General features: G+C 39.1%; 2 protein-coding genes across 4 annotated transcripts; one reads left to right on the plus strand and one right to left on the minus strand.

Annotated features, from left to right (window-relative positions):
* Positions 1-383: 383 nt before the first annotated feature.
* LOC110063144 (uncharacterized) lies at positions 384-8,659 on the minus strand. Of its 3 annotated transcripts, XM_020770099.2 has the most exons (7): positions 8,492-8,644; positions 7,750-8,033; positions 6,081-6,264; positions 4,761-4,999; positions 3,418-3,664; positions 2,354-2,911; positions 384-2,007 (listed from the first exon to the last, which is right to left on the minus strand). In XM_020770099.2, exons 3-7 carry the CDS (start codon positions 6,244-6,246, stop codon positions 1,472-1,474), a joined length of 1,746 nt encoding a protein of 581 aa, XP_020625758.2. In that variant the 5' UTR covers positions 6,247-6,264; positions 7,750-8,033; positions 8,492-8,644; the 3' UTR covers positions 384-1,471. The 3 variants fall into 3 exon arrangements, with proteins under 3 accessions (XP_020625758.2, XP_089151920.1, XP_089151921.1); XM_089295794.1 differs by having other exon boundaries at positions 7,750-8,659; XM_089295795.1 differs by lacking the exons at positions 7,750-8,033; positions 8,492-8,644 and adding an exon at positions 6,354-6,774.
* Positions 8,660-12,264: 3,605 nt separating this feature from the next.
* LOC110063130 (putative histone-lysine N-methyltransferase PRDM6) lies at positions 12,265-22,987 on the plus strand. Its single transcript, XM_020770078.2, has 5 exons — positions 12,265-12,495; positions 17,038-17,194; positions 17,703-17,986; positions 18,499-18,760; positions 20,846-22,987. The coding sequence occupies exons 2-5, from the start codon at positions 17,038-17,040 to the stop codon at positions 21,547-21,549; spliced, it is 1,407 nt and encodes a 468-aa protein (XP_020625737.1). The 5' UTR covers positions 12,265-12,495; the 3' UTR covers positions 21,550-22,987.
* The last annotated feature ends 2,176 nt before the right edge of the window (positions 22,988-25,163 follow it).

Consider the following 25,163-nt stretch of genomic DNA (forward strand, 5'->3'; position numbering starts at 1 on the left):
CCTGGGGGTGGCCATATTTTCACTTACCCTGGCGTAGGACAGGATGGCCAAAATCTTGGCAGCAGAATGGCCGAACGTGTGCAACATGTTATGCGCTTCAACGTTTCAATTATGTTACATTGAAACGCTGCCTGCTTTTGGTAGAACCTTAAGATCAGGACTGCACTCAAGCTGCTGTTCTGTTGCGAAATATTTTGTATGGCATGTCCGTCCCTTAAAAAGTTCCCACTATTGAAGAAAGTACCCTGGATAAATATTAAATTATTATGATGATGATGATGATGATGATCTTTACCTCTGTTAGACTAACAAACTGTATGGTATTAATTTTGAACAGTCTCGTCGTCCAGAACAATAAAACGGTACTGAAGATGAACTGAAGCTCAGTATTTTACAGGTTCTTTTATTTTTTATGCTGTCTAGAACGTATCATTTCTTGAGTGCAAATTAAACTAACTTTACATCTAAGTATTCTTTTGGAGGGTTTTCCATCGACCGATAGAAGCTCGGAATCTGATAAGAAATTTCGAGGACAATATAGAGGTTGGCGGTTAATATTTTCTAAGAAAAAGAGAGATCCAGTGGTACTTTATTCAGTGCTAGGATCAATAGGTAAATATGTTAGCACTTTATCTCTTAACAAAGGGTGCACCAGGTTATAAAGTTTTCTGCGTTGTGATTTAATATTCCGACATTTGCTGCTCAGTAGAAATGTATCACGTCGTTTATTTCGCCTAGTGACGCAACAGAAAAATCAAGGAACTCGCTCTCTTCCGCTTACGCCAAGCCTCCTCTGCATGTTTTCTCAGTGAATCCAACACGGCGAATATAGCGCTCGCAAACTCAAAAATACGCTTGGATTGCAACTGAAAGAGAAATCGATCTAATAATGTGTTTGACACAAGCACAAAATCGATAGTTAGTGGTCTAGTTAGTGTCGAAGGAAATAGCAGTAATATTAATTATATCTTCATCATTTTTGTCCCCAGAGCCTTCTGTCCCTCTTAGCCAGCTGGACCTTGGCACGAGGAAAAGTGACTCTGGAGACACGTGATTTGATTGGCTAGATTTTCACTGACTCAGCGCTCTTTTCTTTCCAGAACGTATCCACTGGTTGATCTCTAACCAACTGCTGTTCTATTGCAGCACATACAGGTCTTGAAAAGCAGCAGTAAACTTCTGGCTGGAAGTGGTGTTTGTATGTTGTGTCATGTAGGACCTCTTTGAAAATTCTCCCCGTATGCCAGTTTTGAAATTCGTGAAGGTCCGTAGGTGCTGTGATCGAATGGTTTTAGTCAGAGATCAGCCATCGATATTTTCTGGAAGAAAACTAGCTTTGAATTTGATGAAAGTCGTATTCCAAGAATCTACACAATTAAATCATGTCTCTGGAGCCACATTTTGCTCGTGTCAATACCCGTAGACTCAGAGGTAGGAGAGGCTCTGGGGAAGAGAATGCACCTAGATAGGCCTATACATCCTTCATTGGAACGCAGTCCCCAGGGGTTCGCTGGTGTCTTGCTAAATGACTGGCTTGTGAAAACGTCTTGTGACATTTCTCACAGTTAAATGGCCTTTCACCCGTATGTGTGCGTATGTGGTTATTTAAAGTTGTCGCTCCCGAAAACGCGCGCGAACAGAACCCGCATTTAAACAGCTTTTCATTAGTGTGCGTGTCCACGTGACTTCTCAAGGCCGATGGAGTTGCGAATGACAGCGTGCACTGACCGCACTGATATGGCTTGTCAGGAGTCTGGGGGCACTCATGCATTTGAAGCAGCACCCGCTGAGTAAATGTCTTTAAGCACTGCCGGCACCTCCACATGCCGAATTCATCCGGAGAGATCCCTGATGTTTGAGTTTTCATTGGGTCTTGGTAGAACTGTTCATTTAGTAGAGGAGGCATGTAAGGACGAAGGGCTGGCATTACACTTTTCGCGGTGCTTCCGGTCTCACTGCGCATGAGTACTTGGCCTTCACTTGTACGGGAAGAAATTTGCTGATCATCTGTAAAAGTCGTATTTGTTTTGTCTTGATTACTAATTATAATAAGATTCGATTCGAATTGACATTGAACTAAGATCATTTCTGAAGAACGAGCCTCAAAACATTTCTCAGACTAACTTAACGGACCTTAACGAGCTCTAATTCCATTAACAAGAAATGGTCAATGTACTTTCATGCGAGGTTAAATGAGTGATCCGTAAAATGACTCTTAGATAATTTCTTGGTTTTAGCAATCATCTGATTTTGAGCGAAACACTGGCAAGATTTTGCCGGGCTTATGAACAGCTCACTAAAAAAAAATGGATGTGAAATTTTGGTCTTTAAAGTGAATAAATCAGGTACTCACTATCAAATAACTGTGATGGCGGCATTTCATATGGAGCGTGTCTTTGAGGAGGAATTCCTCTTTCGTTTGTAGACACACAATTCTTCTCTCTGTGTTGTTTAAACTGTTTGTCCGACCCTTGTGTTCGTGTTACTTTGTGTCTTGAATTTTCATTTTTTAATTGTTGTTCGGAAGTTCTTTGCGAGTCTCTAATTCTTGCTTGCGGCGGGCAAAAGTGATTGTCATTTGACACAACTGTCTGAGGAAAGTTCATTGCAAATTGTCTTTCACTTTGCACTGGAGTTAATTTTGTCTCACTTCTTTTGACTTCACCAGATCCTGCTGTAAAGCTGGGACCACCCCTAATACCAGAGGTACCAAGATGGTCTTGTTGAAGCGCGTTACCCGTAGTACTTGTCGCGCGAGCAAACCGCGGTTGCACAGCACGTGTTGCAGGGACTCTGAAGTTTCCCACGTGATTATCACGTGACTCTTGAAGGCCGAAATTTTTAGCATTTGAGTTGAGAAGGGTGCTGTTTGAATTGCTCATTGGAGAGGCTCGGGCATTGGAAGATGTTGCTGAAATTAAAGGAAGAAATTTCTTGTTAAAAAATACAGTTAAACGTTTTTCTTTGTAGGTTTTGAGAAAAAGTCCTGGACAAAAAAGCTTCCAACGATTTAAAATTTTTATCTTAAAATATGAGATATCATTCAAACACGAAAGGTTAGCATCACCTAATAACGCATAATAAACAATGAAAGTACTGCCAAGTAGCATTCATTTAAATGATCATACGTTAGCGTCTTATTCACAGCACTAAAAACTAAATTGCGCAGGACAGTAAATAGTACCATATGAAAGTACTGCTCAATGGCTTTCATTTGAATGGTCACACCCTAGGGTTTCTTCTACAAGGTTTCCATTTCTTTTTTCGAGATATTTGTGAGAGCTTCCTCTTCTTGCGTTAGGACAATGTAGCTGCGCTGATGATTTTTGCTCTTCCCATCATCTGTCTGCTTGAAAACGTATAAATATTACTAGGGGAAATTGGAGTTTGATTATTGAAGTGTTCAATGGTTCTTACCAGAGTCATAGTCTTGCATGCCCAGAGGAATCCCTAGGAATTGCGGGTATTTGTCATCGTACCAAACCAGTAATTCTCTCCCTGGAGGAACCTCCTTAAACGCACGATAAAAAATATTTCCACAATATTGGAAAGCGTACAAATTCTGTTCCTTTATGTGACGAGCACAGCGGATAAATCTCATCCAACTGGAGTTTTCTTCATCGCTTCCATCAACATAATGACTCAGTTTACCATCTTTGTAGATCTACAACGAAAGAAATGTTAACATCTCAATTCTCACCACTGTCTGCCATACATTGTATGATTGTGCTTATGAGAATTTACGTTTGCATTAAAAAATTGTTCCGGAGATGTTTTGGTCGTTCTTTTACATGGCTGACTTACTTGAAGTTGTGAAAGAGAGGATGACAGAAATTTATTAAGAATTCATGACCTCATCGTACAAAATGGATTTTTGAAATGCTTCAGTATTAAGTGGAGTTTCTTTGATGAGTACAGTTTTTCGCCAATAATAGAAAAACTAATATTCGCACTCAGGGTGGACTTTAAGTTGATGATGTTTACGTTTTCCGAAATCGAGCACTGGAAATCAACAAAAAGAAAAAGAAGTATAACCATTTTTGGTATATTTCTGTGATTCTTTGAAAATAGAAGAACCGTAGCCAAAACAAAACATTAAAAATTTATAAAAACGTCTACTGGCTATATAAAGTTAAAACTTTCGAGCTTTCGGCTGACACACTACAGCGCTTCGATGGATTAAAATGGAAACAAAATGACAACTATAACTACGACTACATGCAGATAACAGTTCAAAGCCACTCCCTAATCAATACTCTATTCTTTTAAAAAAGAACAATTAGTTTATTGATACATATTTTTCTCGTTTTAAAATACTCTTTTTATAGTCCCACTGGCCTATAGTTTTGTGTATATTTGAAGCTGTCATTTTTCCAGGGATGACAACATCGTAACGAATGTAACGAATGTTTCGTGAACTTTTAATTGACTGATCAAAGGATCCATTTGGGATGAAAAGTCACGCACTGGGGTAGCCAATACAAAGAAAAGTCAAACTTGATTGTTTGAAATCGCTTTGTTTAGGAGGCTATCGCATTCCTGTGCCATACAGAACGGTACATTTTATAGATCTTTGTACTTTGTGAATATTTGCTACCAAAGGCCCATTTATGTGCTATATGCCTTTATCTCTAGGGTTTGTGTTTTCCTTTTTTACTTCATAATCACTCGATGCACAGAGCTGCACGTCATCCGGGAAAGACCGTATGGCGTTGGTGAGCTGTTGTTTGGAACAATCTAGTTTTTGACCAGAACCTTACCTCCCAGAGGTATTCCGTATCTATGTCTGGTGAGAGGTTCCGTGGAGACAGACGCCTGCCTTCATAAGGTCCTATCCATGTCCCAAGTGGTATGTGCTCTTTAGCGCAAACACCGTAACTCGCCCCAGGAATACTCGATGCACAGAGCTGCACCTCATCCGGGAAAGACCGTATGGCGTTGGTGAGCCGAGGCTCCTCGTGGTCAGCAGCAAGCTTCTGTTTCTTTGATGATGCAGTCTCTGAGAAAATCGACAAACGTCATCAGTACTAAATGAGCGGGAAGCAGGCTTTAACGAACAAAATGTATCTCGATTCGCGATAGTTCCTAAAAGGTTTTATGGCAGATCTAAACAGAGCTGCAGAAAAATTAGACGAACTGAGAACATTGCCCAGCATTCATTGACGTCATTATCACGTGCATAACAGGTGCCATGTATGCTGCCGCTCATGCAATAAGGAACAAAGCTCAAAGTGAGCAGGGTAGCCGCAAAATTCAGTTACATTCTACCATTTCTTGTCAGATAATTTTGTCCCTAACTCAGCAGGTGGTCATAACACGAGAGCAGAAACCGCACATTTTTGTTCCATTTGTCCCTCTGGTACACAAATAGACTCATCTATTGACCATTTTGCTACAAGTGAAAAGATCCACTGACGAAATTTGTCAAGCATAGAACTTACAGAATTACTAGAACGAACTCTTGTGTTGTCGATCTGATACAAATTATTTTGAAGATCCAATACGTCTCAGTGCGTGAAACCAAGACTTATGTACGTATTAGATAAAAAAATGTTGTAATAATAAAATTCTTTGCTCCACTAAACTTAAACTAAATAAAACCACAAATAATCAGCAAATGTTACAGCTTTCTATCTTTTTACCCACGGAGGTTTTACTTTAATTTCAGGGTAAAAACGTGGGTCTGCGAATTGAAAAATGAGTATATTGGGTGATATTGGTTTAAAATCAGCAAATTCAAATTTATTGCAGCTATTCTCGTAAAGAGCATGGAGTTCGTAAACACTGTGGTGAAAGCGGAACTTTTGAGAACAATCGGGTCGGGGCAAGCTGAACAAAAGAATAACAACAAAATTAATCGTATACCGCATTATTTATCAATATATTTCGAGGCAAAACCTTAATGTAAAAATATCACGTAAAAATGTTTATAAACTAGAAACAGAAATGGTTCATATTGCTTGTTGACCGTTACGACCTGAGCTATATTACCACTTAGCGCAAAATATATGTCTATTAAATATGTACTAAGCTTTCTAAATAAGTGTCTGAATGGCCTGGCTTATATTTAAATTTCATACCTTGTTCTCCTTCAGCTTTTCTTTTACGTTTTTTCACGTCTATAGCTCTCACTTCACGGTTGCCGTACAAGTAAGACATAAGTGTTTTCTCTTCGAATATATGGTATCGATTTCCTCCGCTGGTTTCTTTTGCATTTTCGTGTCTTGCAATGATCTTGTTTTCCATATGCAGTGTTTTAATACCCTGAAGGAAAAAGAGTAAGTTTGCAAGCTTGTTAATCTGAAATTCCGTGCCTCTAACGAGAACTTATACTAAACAAAGTCTTCATATACCCGACGGTTTGAGAAGCACTTTAAAGAAAGGTCACATTTGCATGATGCGGAGGGCTGTTAAAAAACATATTAGACAACAGGTGAATAACTTGGTTTTTTTAAGTTATTTAACACCTGGCTTTCCCTTTATGTATTTTGCTTTAACTTCTTTAGGAAAATGCCTTTAAATAGAAGTTATTTTTTCTCCTTCCTAGCGAAGCACTTGGCGAAGCTCCACACTTTACCAGTGTTTAATGCTAGTGAATGCAATATTTGTCAGTTCTTTATATCCGCAATTAACTTCTCTCGCTTGCTTTAGGTATTCCTGTTTACAAATGTCTATTTTTATTGACAAATCTTGTCTAAGCCGTCCATATTTGTATTCCTAGCGGCTTTTGTTGCGGTCGAGCTTTGCAGGAGTCACTGTAATACACAGAAAGAACTTATTCCTGTTATGGTGTTCTTAATTTAAATTTAGGATCAGAAATCAGAAATGACGTAATTATGTGTGGAGTTCTGCACGATTCTAAACTGACCGGCGAAAAATCCGGTTAAAGATTAAGCAACTTGTCGGGAGCATTCCCCGACGCGGGATGGTTGAGTTACCGACGGCTTACGCTATGCATGAGCAAAAACAAACATGCCGTAATGTTTGTCACGATGATCCCGAACTTTCACAAAAGCATACACGGAACCGCGAAAAGTATTTAACTAGACTTTTCAGCTTATTTTCCGGCTTTTTTGTTCTTATAGGAAGAAAAAGTCTACTGGATTACTCGCTCAGCCCCCGCACAGAGAGGAGTTCATATTTTTTCCGCCTCCACTATGGAGCTACTGATAAAAACTTCATTCAGTTTTCCCGTTTGCTGTCATAGGGCAGAGGCCGCCCAGAAAAATAAAAGCCGTTGAAACAAAATAAGCGCGCGAGTGATGAGATCAGGGAAAAGATTTCAAGTCGTTCCTTCTGAGGAAATAAAACATGTCATTTAAGAAGTGGATAAAATTACTAAGATCAAGATGTCAAATTTAATAGGGTGAAGGCAAGTACAGGAAAAGCAACACAACGCAATACGGTACAACTGTGGAAATGCTCAGAGCACGTTTTTCCACTCTGAACTTTCCGGCTTTTGAATTTTCCAAATCGTAGCAGCTATAGGCAAATGGTCTTTTGATGGAAAAAAGGTTAACCTTTTCCACGAGTTTTAAATTTGATTCGAGAGGCAGGCGCACTAGTACGGCTAGAATATTTCAATTAATTCTTTGCAGATAATCCTAAGATTAGCGTTTTAGTTGACATCGGCCAAGAGCGTAACCCTACATGTTGTTTCCCTTATACTATATTTTACTAGTAGGATCTGAATTAATATAACCGTCTTTACCAGTAAATTAGTTTCTTCATCTAAGTGTACTAACTCACCAATATGAGCTTCTCTTTACATGCAGAGGGTTTCTATTTCCTTGTTCTGCTTGTTCGTTTTCAGAGGTAGACTTGTGCACGTGAGTAGTCGAGGTTCTCAGAACCACTTTCTTGTATCAGTCTTACTAGGCATAAAATGGATAATGTACTTGTAAATCTTTGTGTATAGTCATGCCGAATGAGTTATTGTTCTCAGAAATTCCGCATTCCACTGAGTTCCTCGTGACCGGCCAACGCAGGTACAGAGTTAAACTGTGTAAGTGTGTTTACACTTCGTCGTCGAACTGCAAATGAGAAGTTTTTACCGCAATAAATACCAGGCAGGTCATCGTCGGGTTCTTTCAACCAACTGGAAAGATTTTTACAGAAGAGTTGCGAGAGTTGTGAAAGATGGCGAAACAAGCTGACTCACTAGTCAAACGTTGCACATATGCAAAGTAGATCTAATTACTCCAATTACGTGAAGAAGAGTATTAGCTGCTCTTTTAAAATATAATTGATGAACCCGCCGGTAGAGAAATACTAGATTTTTATTTGTTTGTTTACTTGGAAACGGGGCTTTTCACACTCGATATTCAAGTCTATATACGTAGGAATTTAAATATAGAATTTAGAACTGGAAACAGTCGGGTATTGCGATAAGTTCTCAACTGCATCATATGATATTTGACTACGCATCAAAAATCGTTTCAATACGAACTAAAAGTTGAAATGCTAAAAAGTAGGTTTTAACTGAACTTACATAATCGCCCGAAGTCTCCAGTATATTCTTTTCGCGTAAAAATGTAACCTTAGTAGCAGCGAAATCAATAGGTGTTTAAAAAAATGCATAATCACAACAACATACGCAATTCGGTGAGATACCGAGTATCTTAAATAGAAAACGGAACACGTAAAAATGTTTTCGACAATATGAAACGTCCATATCATCGCTTCATCGGAAACGGAAATATTCCACAGTAGCGGTCAGGTTTAGGTCTTGTATTTGTTTTCATTCACAATGTATGCGGAACTTTGAACTCTTGAGAAGCAATTTATTCTGCACTGTGGAAATGATTGTTTGATCTAATATTATTCTTGTCTGGACCATTATCTCATTAAGATTGACAGTAGCCACCCACAACACGGAAAAAGTTTGGTCCAAATTCAAAATAGCTTCTGGGGCTTTATGCTATGTCACGAAAGCAGTATATTTATGAGCAATTTTGTTTGAATACGTAGATATAAGTGAATAAAATTAATGGAGAACGTGAACACATTAACGCTGAAAGACCGCTCAACTCGAAGGCATGCTTCGTGAAGTTGTGAAGACAAGACACACACACCGCTGAATAAAATGTTATTCCATTGTGTGTTATCACGGTTTTATTTCGCGAACGTGAAACTTCATTGAAGTGAAAACAAAATGCCATCACAGGCATTTTCTGTCATAACCATGGATTTGGGGTTTGAAAAGCATTCACATCAGAGAGAACGGTATGGAATTTCAAAGGTTACCAAGAAGCAGTGCGGGAGTTCATTGAATTTGAATAACTGCAATTGTCTGTTTAAACAGTGGTGAGTCAAGAGACAAATGACTCACATTATACTTGGTCCAAAAAAGAGGCAGTCAAAAACATTCGTAAACTTAAGCGGTATTTTTCGTGCAGTCAGTAACAAAGAATTATTATTTCTGTGTTACTTTGGACACCCTATCTTTCAATCATGTCGATTCATTCCCTCGGAATTCACTCTTGCGCCTATGAAGTATGAACTGAAAGAAGGAGCCGAGGAAACAAAACGGAAAGTAAATAGCACTCGACTGAACGAACCAATATCAGATGAATTAAGACAGTGCTAAAAAAAAAAACCGACCACGACAGTGTCAGAGTACATGTTGTCGACACGAGGCTCCATGCTGGTTTGATCGCACCAAAACAGTGGAATCAAATGATCAAAAAATAACGTGGAATCAAAGTGCTTTAACACAACGAAGAAATCGATAGATGCTTTAAGTTTTTACAAGGAGAGTAGAAATTATCTTTGCTGTTATTGTTTCACTGACTTAAGACCACTAAACTAAAGAAACCTCTCGACAGAAGTTGCAAGACATCTGCACATGCGCACAAGAAATGGCGGGAAAATTAAGCACGTTATGTAAGAGTGAAACGAGAATATCACAAGAGACCAAGATACAGGAAAGCCACTTATAAAGGAAATGAAGATGTTCCCAATTTGAAATGACTACTGCCTATAAAATTATGCTATTAAGTAAAAAGCTTCAATCTATGTCTTGTCAAATGCGCAATCACTTAAAATATATGCTTGTTTGATGCAGTACACACCTTTTTAAGTAAACGTTTTCGTGTAACAATGAATTTTAGAACTTTGTTTGTGCCAGCATCGTCTTTAAAGAAAATAAGACAACAAGCAAGATTTGAATTGGTTATACTTCGAAAAAATTGCTTAATGACACAACAGCTAGAAGACTTTAAAGGATTCTTCACGACGTTGTCTCGTGTAAAACTAAGATTCACAAAGGCATTCATTGTCAACACGTGCTTGCTATCGTTCTCAGCCAAGAGCTGAGTTCCACGACTAACAGATGGCAGAAATCTGCAACAGAAGATTAAAAACGCATTAACGGTTGAATTCGCGACTTAAAAGCTGCAAGAAAACTGAAATAAAAGCAAATCTTCTCAGGTTCAACAGACATTTGAGTGGCTTCGTCAGCTCTCAGCTGGCTTCCTAAGGCTTTAACCAATGTGCAAAGATTTTAAGCTCCACAGGCCTTTTTAAGGCCTTCTGTTATTCAATTACTTATTTTAAAGTATCATGTTTACATTAAATTATTTATACCAGGGTTAGAAAGTGGATACAGCAGACAAAACAATGGAAAATCTTGTGAATATTTCACTCAGTATTTGCTGTTTTTAAAAGGAACCAAATGCAGCTCTCAGCAACGACCAAAGTTTTCCGGGATTTTAGATTCTATTAAAACCAATTGAACCCCATTAAGTTCAATTCAAAACATAAATGCCGTGTTTCAGGTTTCACGGTAAATATCAGGATTCAAGGGAGAAATCTGACTTGTTTTGTTAAGTAGCAATCAGTTCAAGTTTTGAGTTAAAAGCACTGTGCTAGATACGTAATCATATTGTGCCTCTTGACCGAAGATATTTTATATAACTCTTGTAGAGTGCATGTAATATGTTTTTAAATTTCGACTAGAAAACTGATTTTACATATCGCATGCTAGAGAAGCAGAACACGAGGTCTGGAGGGTACTGTATAACAAGATAAACTCAAAGTGTCAACTTTTGAAACTCTTTATGAATTCGTAAACTCTCAGGGACGGCCATATGGCCTGAAGAGAGACAGTCAATTTAATGAGGGAAAATGTCAAATACATTAATGGCCGGATGATGTAAAATAGAGCTGGAATTGGAGGTGTAAAACGTGCTGAAAATAATTCGTACAGATTCGTTGACAAACAAGGTACAGTTTACTATGGCGATAAAATTCTTGTTTATTTTACTTTAAATGTCACTAAATTCACTAGAGTTTCTAGCAATTAGCATTCTACAGTAGTGTCCATTCAGATTTTTACCCACGTTGAACATTAATTACATAAATTCGTGCATGATCGGATTTCCACCCACAAGCTAGTCTGGTCTATTAAAAAGCCTACTTAAGTCATTGGAAAACGTTTATACCCAAAGCAAATATTTACTGACGTCAACCTTTGAATACAGACAGGAGTTGAATAGGTTCTTTAAAAATTGTTTCCAATTGTTTGTCTTTACGTATTTGCGAGAGCGAAATAAGTTCACCATTGTCAAAATAAACCCCACCCCACTCCAGTCTGACACACGGTGAAAATATTAACCACGTGTGTGGAATTGTTATTCGTTTGCCTTCACTCTTAACACACGGTAAAGAAAGGAAAATTTTACATTTTGTAGCTACACAGCTAAACAAATGTTTAAAGATTTCCCTTGAATAAAGAAACTTCTCTATGTCCTCATTCACTGTCATACCATAGCATATTCAGCTCGTTTTCAGTTCGTGTTTGTAGAATTTATCGTTTTACAAACTGTCATTGGCTTAAAATACTTGCAAAAAGTCACGAAATCCCACATAATTCAAAGAGAAAGCTTCATCTTGTTTTGTCCTAACAAAGGATTTTTCTTCTCCGTGTTTACAAAAAGCAACCAATTTTTGACTTGTGCAATTTGAACGAAATATTTCTGGCAGTTTTGTTTTGCTGAGGCGGACGAAGCGTCAATGACATTTCCAGAAATAGTTCCATAATGAAATTTTCCCTGCGGTCATTTATCTCACTTTTACGGTGAACCAGAAACTTCAAATTGTCGGTAAAAACTAACTATTTACTCTAATGTTCTAACACTACGGTATCCCGGCTTTCAAGGCATGATATCAGAAGTTATTTTTCGCTCGTTTTTGAAGTGCGCCCTTTAGACGACCGCCCTCATTAAATATTTATCATGTAGCTCGCGGTCACAAGCCGCATTTGATCAGCGCGAGGACAGCGAAGATTTGTAATATTTCAATTCAAATAAGACCTGGCATTTCTGTTAAATATGACTAGGCCTCATGTATAAAATGCTCTTATTGGCTGGCTTAGAAATCGAGTTGAATTCGACGAAATTGGCATACATTAGATCGGGCAGACGGCTTCAAGAGTGAGCGAAACAATTCATCTGCACGCGGAAAAAATTCCAAGAGAACAAAGTGATTTCAAAGGTAAGCCACAGCAGTTTTTCTAACACAGATAAAACAAACAAACGCCAGGCAAATATTTTGCCTTTTCAGGTGCGGAACATGCCATAAAATAGTTGCACTTCACTTCCGTTTTGTCAAACATGGTCGAGTCATTTCTCCAACATTACCTCCCTCTCACGAAGTGTTGTTTGATCTTTTCCCATCGATGTTGTGATAAGTACGATATGCTTCAGATGTTTGCCTGAAATGTTTTTTATTTGATTTTTTTTTTTGTTTTTTTTTTTTGTTTGGTGGAGTCCTTTTCGCTGTAAGCTTTTGAAGGCGGGCCTGCGTCGCTCTGAAAGCACTCCATTCTTCTTTGTTGACTGACACGAAAACGATGAAAGAAAAAAGGTCATTTAAACAAAGAATGAACTAACCCCCTCAAATTGAGCTATTGAAAATCACTTCTGAGTACCTAAAGTTTTATTTTGACTTTGAATTGTCACTGAATATACACATTGCTCATGCAATGTTTGCTACTAGCCAGTCTCGAAGACTGGTTCAAAAGGGTCGATGGACCACGATGCAAAAAGACTAGAGTTGTGTTGAGATAAAGTAACAGTGGATTGCATTCTTCCTCTCTTGAAACCTCTGGTCCAAAGTACCTTTCACAGTACATCGTGTTTTCTTTTAATAACAAGTTACTGATGTGGCATCTGCGATGTTTCTCGCTTCTGGAAACTCTTAGTTCTAGCTTCTCTGCGATGTGCGTTTGAACTCAACTGACAGCTGCTGAGTTTTACGATATGTTCATTATCTTGGCGCGAAGCGGACGAATGTTGCATGTTTGTGGAAATGAAATAATCTACACATTATGGTTGGTGAGTTCGCCATTAACACCTTGGTAGAGAGAATTCCGAATTCGAAAATTTACGAGCGGTTTACGCAGGCATATTTCATGGTATTTTCGTGGTTTAGTTCCCAGTCGGAGTAGCTATTTTCTTCTGACCCAGGTAACAAGGCGCTTAGAAAATATTGGTGTTCCCTATAATGCAGCTAGCTACCTAGAAGATCATAAAAAAGAACACCATATCTCAAAGTTTGAGTTAAAATATTAATTTTGTTTCGCTAATCAGGCGCAGGATTTCCAGTCGGGATGCAAAAGGGAACTGAAATGGTTTCTTAAAGGGTGGAGTTATCAATTGACCAATCAGAGTTCAGCATGCGAATCTTAATTAACATACTGATTAGCGGCCGACTCCTTACCGCACAACAATCGTCAGATCATTTAACATAGGCATTAGATAGTATTAACATTGCCAGCAAAAAGCTCTCTTAGAAAATTTAAGCGAAATAACCAAATGTCTTAGTTTTAGGAGTTGTTTTCCCCGCTGAGTGACAGAATGGAGAAAAACGCGTTGCTACACGCCGCGAGATCAAAGTTTCGTACTACGTGAGTGATTTGTTTGATCAAAGTGCACCAATTAGGAAGCTTCTTGTAACTAAGAAAGGTAGCTTTTCATTGGGCAGTGTCCAATGGGGAAATTACCTCCGCTCAACATTTATGAAATGCGAAAATGTAATAAGGATGAGGACATTAGCGAGCAAAGCATTCCAGAGTAAAACGAAAGACATTTTTTATCTAGCGTGTTTTCTAAATTAAGGTTACCGTATACCTTCAGGGGTGTCTCACGTCCAAGCGATGTAGCGCGTCCGGTTTAAGCTGTAGATACCTAAACCCCTATATCAAATTAAAGCTTATAGAGCTGGCTATCAAACCATACTAAAAATTTTGAAATAAACTGAAGTGCCGATTTTTTCACGGCCACTAAATGCGAGCGTCCTAATCGCCTTTTGGAAGCTACAAGTCAAAGCGAATTTTGTTTTTCGCCAATTTATTTTTTTCCTCGGTTTCAGGACAAAAAGCGCTAAAAAAGCGTGTCTGCGTTTTTCCACATTCAATTGCAGTAAAAAGTTACAGAACATTTTCAAAATAGGATTTAAAAAATGTAAAGTGATCGTACAAAAATTGCTCTCGGAGAAAAAATATTTCGAAATAAACAATTCGCAGACACGTTTTTGTTTTTTATATGTTAATCTAGCTACTGTCCAAATTTGAGGGCAATCAAACAAATCCCCTTTGAGTTGTAACTCTTTAAAGTGTCTGCTTCAAGCGAAAAAATTTATTCGAGAAAACAGCGCTAAGAAAAATCTCTTGCTTCGCAAACAAACTCCGCCCACAAACGCCTTCAACTGGGTTCTCAGATCACTGAGCCAATCAGCGCTTGGAAAATTTACTACCATTAACTCGCGGTGAAATTTACGCGTGAATCTCGAAAAAACCCTTGTGTTTCGCAATGCGAGGAGAGGTGGTCGTTTACGAGAGGTGGTCTCAACCGGAGTTTCGATTGTACGTAATATGTTTTTTAAGTAGGAGGTCGCTGAACTGGATCGTTTGAAGCGTAGAACTGAGTCAGTTTTGTTTCCAGAAAATTGCGAGGAAAACACAGGGCTAAGTCAAAAAAAAAGCTATAAATATTATTTGCAAATATCTCTTGAATTTCTAAATATCTTAATATTTTCAAATATCTCGTTCACTTTTAAATCTCCCAAAAAAATATCCATGTATTTGTGGAAAGGCCTAGAGCGGAGTTTCTGCTTCACCATATCCGTGATCCGTTATGTCGGACATCCGTCACGCACAATAGGGTCTGTAATAAGAAGGGTCTCGATGTGGAGTGCTGGAATCTCGGTTCTCAGTTAAATTTTAGGCAATTTCTCAGCTATCAGTTCAAAATTTCAATTCATTTCTAAGGTATCAGTAAAGTTTTCAGATCCGAGATCTTATTCGCCAGTTAAAAGCCGCGTCATGTTATTTCCGGCTTCGGAGCTGTCAGTAAACATTTTAGCCAACTCTGAGCCTGTAAGTTAAACCTAATTAAATCCGTCTTATATCAATAGGGTCATCAGTTAAATCGTGGTCCGTTACATTGCAGGGAAATTCGACACAAATCGGTATACTCAGAGAGGTATAAGATTTATCAGCAAAAAATACGCTTTCGTGATCTAAATTCAAATTCTCTTAGTTAAAACAATGGAGATATATAGAGACGAGTGAGGAACATGTAAATTTTGACACTGAACGTAAAGCTATGTAACCAAAGTGACACAAAATGTGTAATGAATATATATTTACAGATAAAGTGAGTCGCGAAAAATGAAAAAATCTGGGAAAGAAATGCTGGGAATTGAAATGGATGCGTCAGGGCGGACACAACAGCCAGGGCATGCGTACTTGCCTGCCTGGGCGCGCGCACGCTTGTGTGTAGACGCAGTTGGTGGGGGAAGGGGTCGGGCCACAGGTCACCCAAGCGTAATATAAGAGTTTGTGTGGAGAACGGTGGCTAAAATATGAGTTTGTATGGAGATCAGGAGTTGACATTTAATTCGTTCAATGTATGGGTAATTTACCGAATGAAGACTCTTGAACATTGAATGGTGTCATTTTTTCTCATCCTGGAGAGTTTAAACGAGATTTGAGCGAATTTTGAAAAATTTGTCCTACGGCGTTATAATAAGAGACAAGGTAGGAAACTCTGGCCAGTTTGACGACAAAATACTCTTCGGAAACGAGTCAAATTTGCACAAAAAAATTGCATTTAGTCACAATATTTCTCACTGAACTCGCAATGTAAGGCCTGTAGTTTCTGTCTCTGCAATCCAATGAATCACACATTCCGTTTTCACCGTGTTAGCTGGCCAAGAGTTTGAAATATGACAACCAAAATAGCGGAAATTGATGCTTGACGACGCTAAGTTGATTAGTTTGCTGTGGTCGCCGCTCGGCCGAAACTGGGAACGTGGTCAATTATCACCTCACGGGTGGAGGGCAAGAAATTTTTGAGCTTATAAACTTTGTTTCACAAGTCTGCTGGTCAATCGATCTTCGGTCATCACCGTGAATAACACTCACTCACGCATACAGAGGTATGAAACTCCAACGCAACCGTTTTTCTTTTGCTGCTTTTGCTGTAATCCTAAACTCTTTGGCTACAGTAGGAGTTTGTAAGATCAAAAATTTCTTGCCCTCCACCCGTAAGTGTGATTCATTGGATTGCAGAGAGAGAAACTAAAGGCCTTACATTGTGAGTTCAGTGAGAAATATTGTGAGTAAATGCTATTTTTGTGTACAAATTTGACTCGTTTCCGAAGAGTGTTTGTCGTCAAACTGGCCAGAGTTTCCTACCTTGTCTCTTATTATAACACCGTAGGACAAATTTTTCAAAATTCGCTCAAATATCGTTTAAACTCTCCAGGATGAGAAAAAGTGACACCTTCAATGTTCAAGAGTCTTTATTTGGTAAATTACCCATACATTGAACGAATTTAATGTCAACTCCTGATCTCCATGCAAACTCTTATATTTTAGCCACAGTTCTTCATACAAACTCTTATATTACGCTTGGGTGACCTGTGGTCGGGCGAGGGAAGACAAGTAAACGCAAAATATATTTTTTGAAAATTAAAACTTCTGGTTTATCCGCGAAAATAATTTGGGAATATATCTGTTCGTTTTTACAGATGGAGGACACCTCATCATCAACGGATGTTAACTCATCTTCATCTCACCGACAGCAGTTTACTGCTCAAGATCTGCAGCATGTTCTGTATGACAGAAATCCTGTTAAGATTGTTCATGTTTACGGCAACATCAATGAAAGCAGGGTTGATTGCTCAGGTGAGAAATAATGTGCTACATGCACAAAATTTGATCTGTAATGTACAAACATTTATTGGTTGTTTGGTGTATTGTTAATGGTTTTTCAAAATTGAAAAAGGCATTATTTTATTTTCAAAGTGTGGATCTCGCAAATTAACATTGATAAACAAAGCCCCTTATAACGGCAATAAACTGTAAGATTTTTTTTGGCCCCAAGATGCTACGAAGCGTCCACAACTTTTATTTCTGAAGTCAAATAGGTTTGGATTTTGAAAGCTAGCGTTTGCAAAAAAGCAACTTACGTAATAAAGAGATTATTTTGCAGAACACGGCACTGACACAGCATTAAACAACTTACTTTCACAAACGCCATACTCAGAACAAGTCTCTTAGAACTACTTTCCATTCTCTGCAAGCTATCAGTTGTCTTTATTTTGAATAAGCGCTCAAAAATAGCTTGTTATAAAATAAAAAGAAGTTAAGATTCGATTTCATTTTCCATTACGTATTGTCTGTTATCTTACAGACCAGGAACCCAAGATATCAACTGCAAGGCAAGGTAATGAAGAAACGACAGTTACCATAGAAACCGGCTCTAGAAAGTCCCCAAGAACGAACGCAAAGCTAAGCTATGCTGTGGCTTCGTTCCCGGATGAAGTAAAACTGTGTATATCAGGCATACCTGGAGCTGGTTATGGAGTTTGCGCCAAACAACATATCCCGGTGGGAACATGGATTGGTCCATACGAAGGAAAGCACGTTTCTATTGATGACGTCACATCTGATATGGACACGTCATACATGTGGGAGGTATGATCATTGACGTCATCGATTTCTTCACGCTCAGAGCGTGTGCATGTTTTTATCGAGTCGTTCCCTTCTCCAGAGTCGCCGGTCTCTTTTAGCCGGCGAGGCTTAAGCACCAGATAATGCTGCCTCTGGAGATAAGTAATGTGATTGGCTTAGAAACTCATTTGCGTATTGGATTTTCGTTCGAAGCTTGCAGCCGTTTACACGCGCTAATCAGTTTATTAAACAATTTTGAAGACGCATAACGGCCAATTCCTTTCATTTCTCTGTCTCCGAAATTGAGTTATCCAGTATTGTTTCTAAATCTTCCTCCGGAACATCGGGGAAACTAGAAAACGTCTCCATTATGTAGACGACCTCCAGCTATTGCACATGAATTAATGCTACAATAGCTCATCTAATCAGATTGCAGCATTGCATTAGTATACTAGAAGAATTCTACTAAAGAAATTTGGTTTTGGTGCAAGCATGAATATCTATGAAATTGGAACTCTGTTGTTTTTCTATTGTAGATATACGAGGATTGTAAATTCGTGTATTGTTTGGATGGAAGTGATAAGAATTGTTCAAGCTGGATGCGGTTTATACGTTGCGCTCGACACAAACAAGAGCAAAACCTGTTTGCATTCCAGCATGACATGAGCATTTTCTATCGAGCATTCCGAGACATACCACGTGGTACAGAGCTACTAGTGTGGTACGATGACAACTATCTGCAGCACATGGGGATACCCGTGGGGGGCTGGGTCAAGGATTTTTCACAGCATTTACCCGGTAAGATATTTTATTATACTAAGAATATTTTAAATTCATAGTTCAACTGTGGTTCATTGATTAGTTTATGTCATGTCCGATGCATACGTAATGTTCATAAAATGTCCGTTTTTATACACGCGCAGAGATTATATCTCTCAGCCATATTGATTATTTCAAGATGTATTATATAAATTATACAATACCTCAAATTATTTTCGTATTGTGATTGGTTGTTACTTATGATCAATTGGAGGACATACGCATACATGACGTCATTAACCTCTTTTGTTTCTTTATGTTATAAAGCAACTAGATTCCATGTAGCCGTGCGTCTGTTCAATGATTATAGATCACGGAAGACGTTTGCCACTTTTTAGTTCTTACCACTGATTTTGACGTCGTCTGTGATTTTAAACTGCTAAACAGTCGCACGGCAACATGGAATCTACGAATTTTTTCTTGGAGTGCTGATGGTATCTCTCACGAGTGAGCGCAGGATATTGATGAAGTATCCTTATCTAAGACATCTCAGTTCTTTATTCATTTAAAAAACACTGAAAATAGTGGTCACCTTAATTGAGGTCGGGACTGTAATCGCAAATGTTTAATTTATAAACGACAACCATTCAGTTTAACAAAATGCCAAGATTAAGTCCGTTTGCTTCTTAAGAAAACGTTATTTTCTGTGTTTAAAAAGCGGTCAGTGTAAAACGTAGACTGCAGACTGCAGACCAGGGGTAAAATGCAGACTGAGTGTGAAATAAAATATTAATAATAAAAAACACGAGGATCAAATCCCGATCAAATGAGTGTTCGTACGCGTACCCGTAATTTTTTTTGTCCAAAATCCCGAAAACTCAAACCAAAAGGCGTTTCCTAGCCTTAGTCAAACATTATATTATCAACCTCGAGTTCTTGAACCAAGTTTCCCACAAGGGCCCGAACTAATCGTAATTCTACGCATCTTACCTTTGTTTACTTGTCGACAAAGTCTAAATAACGTTCAAACCACCGCGTGTCATAGTTGCTTCAAGTAGGCTTGGAATTGTTCGGAACACAAGGCAAGCAAAACACAACAGCACAACAACAGGGCAAGCTAAACTTGTACGTATCGAGCCTAGTTTGTGAAATGCATTCAATCTTTGTACTCGACTTTAATATATCAAAAGGTTTGTGAATTGGTATTTGCTGAAAGGTGACAGTCCGCTATCCAAACACGAGAAATTACCCTCAGTCTGCTTTTTGCCCTCAGTCTGCATTTTACCCATCTTACGCCATTTTACCCTCAGTCTGCTTTTACCCCCGGGCTGCAATCTGCAGTCTGCGCTTTACACTGACCTGTTTAAAAAGTCAAATTCAACTTCAGTGATGTGAAAGAATAATCATACATGTCCGTAACCATGACGACACATTACCCTCACTGCGTAGTAGGGAGCTTGAGCAACGACGATGACGCCCAGGACGATGCCCAGTCAAAGAGGAATTTATATTTTACCAGTGAAATTCGCGACTGTCTAGATCTGTTCGGTACGCCAACGGCTCTAAAAATATGCTTAAGCTAAATATGCAACGACGGCCTTCAATTCTAAATGAAAATACGAAAAATTAGCCGTCGTCGTCCACGTTCCGAAGACGACGCAGAACTTGGTCATTTCACATGGTTGTTTTGCAGAGGACGGCAAAGAAATATACACAGATTTATAACGCACGTGCACAGCTATTGTTTTGCTCATTTAACCTTTTGTTTGGTGACGTTCTCGTTGCCGTCGTCGTCGTGGTTTGCTTAAGCTCCCTAGTATCTTCACTGCGCGCGACGAAGAAACTAAATATTAGAAACAAGCTATTTCATCAATATCTATATAAACACAGCATAAGTACCAATGTCAGTATTTTGTCAATATTTATATGACAAATTCGATTTCTCTTGACGCCCCCTGAATCCGTCTTATGTCGGTCTTTAAATAGCCTCTCACTTAGACTTTTTAATAGCTAGTCATGCACTTCTCCTCAAGTAAGATTGCGTGACAAACGCAAAGAAGTTCTGCGTAGGAGGATAGTTTTTATGTTGAGAAGTATTAACCTTCCTCTGTTCTATTTCTAAAGGGAAGATATCAAGTGTGAAACATCCTGTTGTCGTTCGTTTGTCACGCGAACGAGAATCACTGGGTGAACACGACATTCCATTTGACGCTGATAGCACTTCCAGAGCAAGCCGCGTGGAGGAAAGAAAGTCTTCTACACAAACGGTTTACAGTTTGCTTCCTCGAGAATCTTGTAGGCGCCTTCTTGACGAATCTTCGCCTTCAGAAGGACTGAGACCCATCAAGAGATTCAGAATGCAACAAGAAAACGGTAACAGCAACCCACTCAGTCACAACGTTACAAAGTCAAGCGCAGGAATTCAAGAAGGTGCTGGTTACCGCAAGATATACGATAAAGTACTGGAGAACATTGGGGAAGGAGACGAATTCCAGTGTGGCCAGTGCAAAATGACCTTCACTCAGAGATCCCTCCTGAACAACCATCTCTGCTCGCGCATGCCCTGTAAACCTTACAGATGTGGTCATTGCCAAGAATCGTTTGCGCAACCGAAAGAACTGCGCATGCACGCCATCGTGCACGTCAGCGAGAAACCATTTAAGTGCGGTTACTGTTTGCGATCGTTCTCAGGAGCGACAACTTTAAATAACCACGTGCGCACGCACACAGGCGAGAAACCATTCTTATGTGAGCGGTGTGGCAAATCGTTTACGCAGGCTTCCCAACTAAGTCGACATCGAAGGATCTGCTTGGAACATATTGATTAGGAGAGTGATCCAAATCGCTCCCTGAAATTATGGAAACTTTATTTGGTTAATTCAAGTTTGTACACAATCTCTACAAAGTTGAATTTCGAGTGCGGTATAATTTACAGCGAAACTCCTTAATTAATTTGACGCTAACCTTTTAATACCCTGCGAGTCCCTCACAGAAAAGGTTAATTGACGAAAAATAATATATAATTTGATTTGAGAAATAATAGTACTGCCCAAATGCTAGCATGACCAATGGTGGAATTGATAGAAATCGAACAGCAACACTCACATCTCTAACATCATCGAAAAACATTACAATTTGGTGCTCTCTTCTAACCGCTGCAAAAACGTTTTTCAGCATTTGCCCGTTGTAGCCTTCAGACGCTCCTCCAACCTTCGTGACTTACTAGTTACAGCTAAACTCTCTTCTAACTCTGCCAATCCCCAACTTCCTTCTGGTTCTTTCCGTTGTGGCAAAAACTGTGCTACGTGTCCCTACATTTCTCACGGACTTACTACATACACCTTCTTTTCTACCGGGGAAACGCGCCCCTTAAAATCTAACCTGACCTGTGACACTAAAAACCTCATCTACATGATTCAATGTAACCGCCGTTATTCACAATACATAGGAGATACGAAACGACGTTTAAAAGACCGATTTAATGAACACCGCGGTACCATAGATAACCCTAACACCAAATCTAAACCTACTACAGCCGCAGAACACTTCCTGTCCTCTCCTATACCACACTGCTAACGACATGCAATTAATCCCCATCGAAAAAATCCTTTCCAACCGAGACTCTATCCGTAAGGCCAGGGAAGCTTTTTTAGTTCAAAAAGCAGAACAATCGATCTCGATGGTCTGAACATCCGCGGAGAAACATATCAATTGTTTCTTTTTGTTATGTTATTTCACTATTTTATTTTACCATATGCTCATCATTTACACTGTCAATTAGTTAGTTTACGTATTTCCATAAATTAGTTTTCCGTATTTCCGGTATTACGAAAATATGCTACATAAAAACACGTCCCAATGTAAAATTCTCATTGTACCCGAAGAAGGCTGGTTTGGCCAGCCGAAATATAGTACACCTAAAAAAAATCATCCCACGTTATCTCGGTTTCTGCTTTTATATTCTTTATTTTACGTGTGAAGCCGATTAGATCACTATTGATCCAACGTATACTAGAAGGATCATCGTTCTGGTTGCTCGCTTAAACATTTTATAGTCAGTCTATTTTTTCAGACACGAAGACTCTGGATTCTTCTTGCAATAACTGTGGTATCGTGTTTTAGTAAAGACGATGATAATGGTGATGATGATGACGACAACGACGACGACGACGATGATAATGATGGTGATGATGATGATGATGATGATGATGATGATGATGATGATGATAGCGTCGTATTGAAATAAACTCATTTCATCATTTAGAATGTGGCATTTCGTCTAATCATATTTCCTAAGCTCATCTGGAGGCAGTGTGGCCGAGTGATTAAAGCGCCGTGCTTGAAACTGGAAGGTCGTGGGTTCAAGTCCCATTCTGAGCACTAGCTGGTGTTGTTCCTGGTAGTCCCGAAATCAGCTCCTCGGCCACGCTTGAAAATAGCCAACTGGTCTGCCTTCTTCCTACCAGTTGGGATATTCAACCATGTTACGATCATAAATCGGCATGTTGGAAAGCAAGATTCATTTAACTTGACGTTTCCTATGTTCTACGATGTCCAAAGAAAAAGAATATTAATCGGCATGAGATGTTTCACTGTTTTTTTTTCCTTTTGACCATGAAAAGCCCCATTAGGGAAAAGTTCAATTAGATTTTTAATGTTATTTATCTCCAATTCCATCCCGTATCCCACGTCCCGCGTCCCGCGTCCCGGCCTCATGCTCAGGTCCTGCTAACACTGAAACTCGTGACACCACAACCGGGGCCTTTGCACCCCCAATACCTTTTGCCGTTTTACATACAACACGAATCCTGAAACAAAACGTTGGAAATGTGGGAACGTTCGAATCCAGAATCCTACGTGATCCTATACATTTTTTTTAAGAAATTCACCACCCGAGCGAAAAATAAAATCAGAGAAACGTGACGCTGGACGGGTGCATAAGTTATCTGATCCCGTGAATGATCCCGCGTAAGTTCGCGGCCGGCCTAACATCTGGTCAAAAGAAACTGGGAACGAAAGAGATAATCCAAGATGTTTCATTTGCAGTTAAAGACAGGAATTACACCACACCAAATTGTTTTCTGGTTAGCCTGAATATCACTTTGGTTAGCCTAAACAGCACTCCAGTTAGCCTAAATACCACTTTGGTTAGCCTGAATTAGCGCTGACTTGGGAATGGTTATTTCTTTAATGGGGTTTCTAGCGGATTTAATGAAAGTATTTTGACGCCAAAGCCACTACTAAGACGCTTTTAATGATATTATTTGAGTTTTATAACGAATTTTCCTTCTTCTACTTGGATTTGGGTGCAAGTAAAATGGCTTCAGCTGCTGCAAAACACTGAAATAGGGGCCCACCTTCGATGCCGCTCATAGACTACAGCTGATGCAAGACTTCTATAAACAAAGGTAAGCTTTAGCACAAAAGCTGCTGTTTATGATAGCAATTTTACTGATATTTTCTTACTTGTTATAGATTAAGTAAGCATGCTTTTTTTTGAACTGAAATAATACCGGTGCGATACCCTGTTTTTTCTTCATACCGCCCAACCGCGGGAAATTCAAATTCTTATATCTGACACGGCACCGTTGTTTTGAACAGAAATATCAGACTATCAAGCTTATATAGACACGACTGTTTAACTGGTAAATACACCAGTCGTAAAATTCATATGAAAATACATCTGGGACCCACGTGCAATGTTTTCCATTTGTTTTTTTCTCAAGCATCTCAGCGGGCCGGATTCCTAAATCCTCGAATTTGATTGGCTAATCATACGCACGTGACCGTTCCAGCTTTTTACGATACGGCCCACGGGCCGGATTTTTTCTTCGCAGCCTAAATTTCGCTCCTTAAAGTTGGCGGTAGTTGTCAATCTTTTGCCTTTTTTACACGTCCATCGACGATTAGTCAACGCATGTTTATCTCTGTTCACTTTAAAATGGCAAGGAAAGTCACTGTAAGTAAATTCAATTGAGCGTTTTGAAGTTGTGAGAGTTTGCTTGGTTGTTTGTAGCTTGGCGCTGTAATGGCGCGTAATCCTGTGTTTCTCTCACCATAAAATTTGAGTCAATTTCAGTCGAGTTTACCTCTCTGATCGTTGCTGTATTTAGGAGAATTTCTGTGGAATTTCCTCGCTTCCTGCTGTTCAATTTACGGTAGAAAAGTCTGATTTCAAGTGATTTTAAAAGCAACCACTGACAGAAATTGTTTTTGTAGTAAAACTTCAAACTTCGCACGAAATTTCACACCGTAAAAACAATTTTGGAGAACTTAACTGGTGAAATAAATGCAACTAACATGAAGTAGTTCGTAAAACATCTGTTCTTTAATACGTCTTTCTTTGTCTACTATCTGAGTTACTCGCTCGTTGCCGAGATTTTTTTAACAAATCGTTAGTAGACGGCGCGGAAGCCGATTCAGTGACAAGAGTTGCGTAAAC

This window comes from Orbicella faveolata, unplaced genomic scaffold (genome assembly GCF_042242905.1).
Source record: "Orbicella faveolata isolate gen_17 unplaced genomic scaffold, um_ofav_v1 contig_26, whole genome shotgun sequence".
NCBI lineage: Eukaryota > Metazoa > Cnidaria > Anthozoa > Scleractinia > Merulinidae > Orbicella > Orbicella faveolata.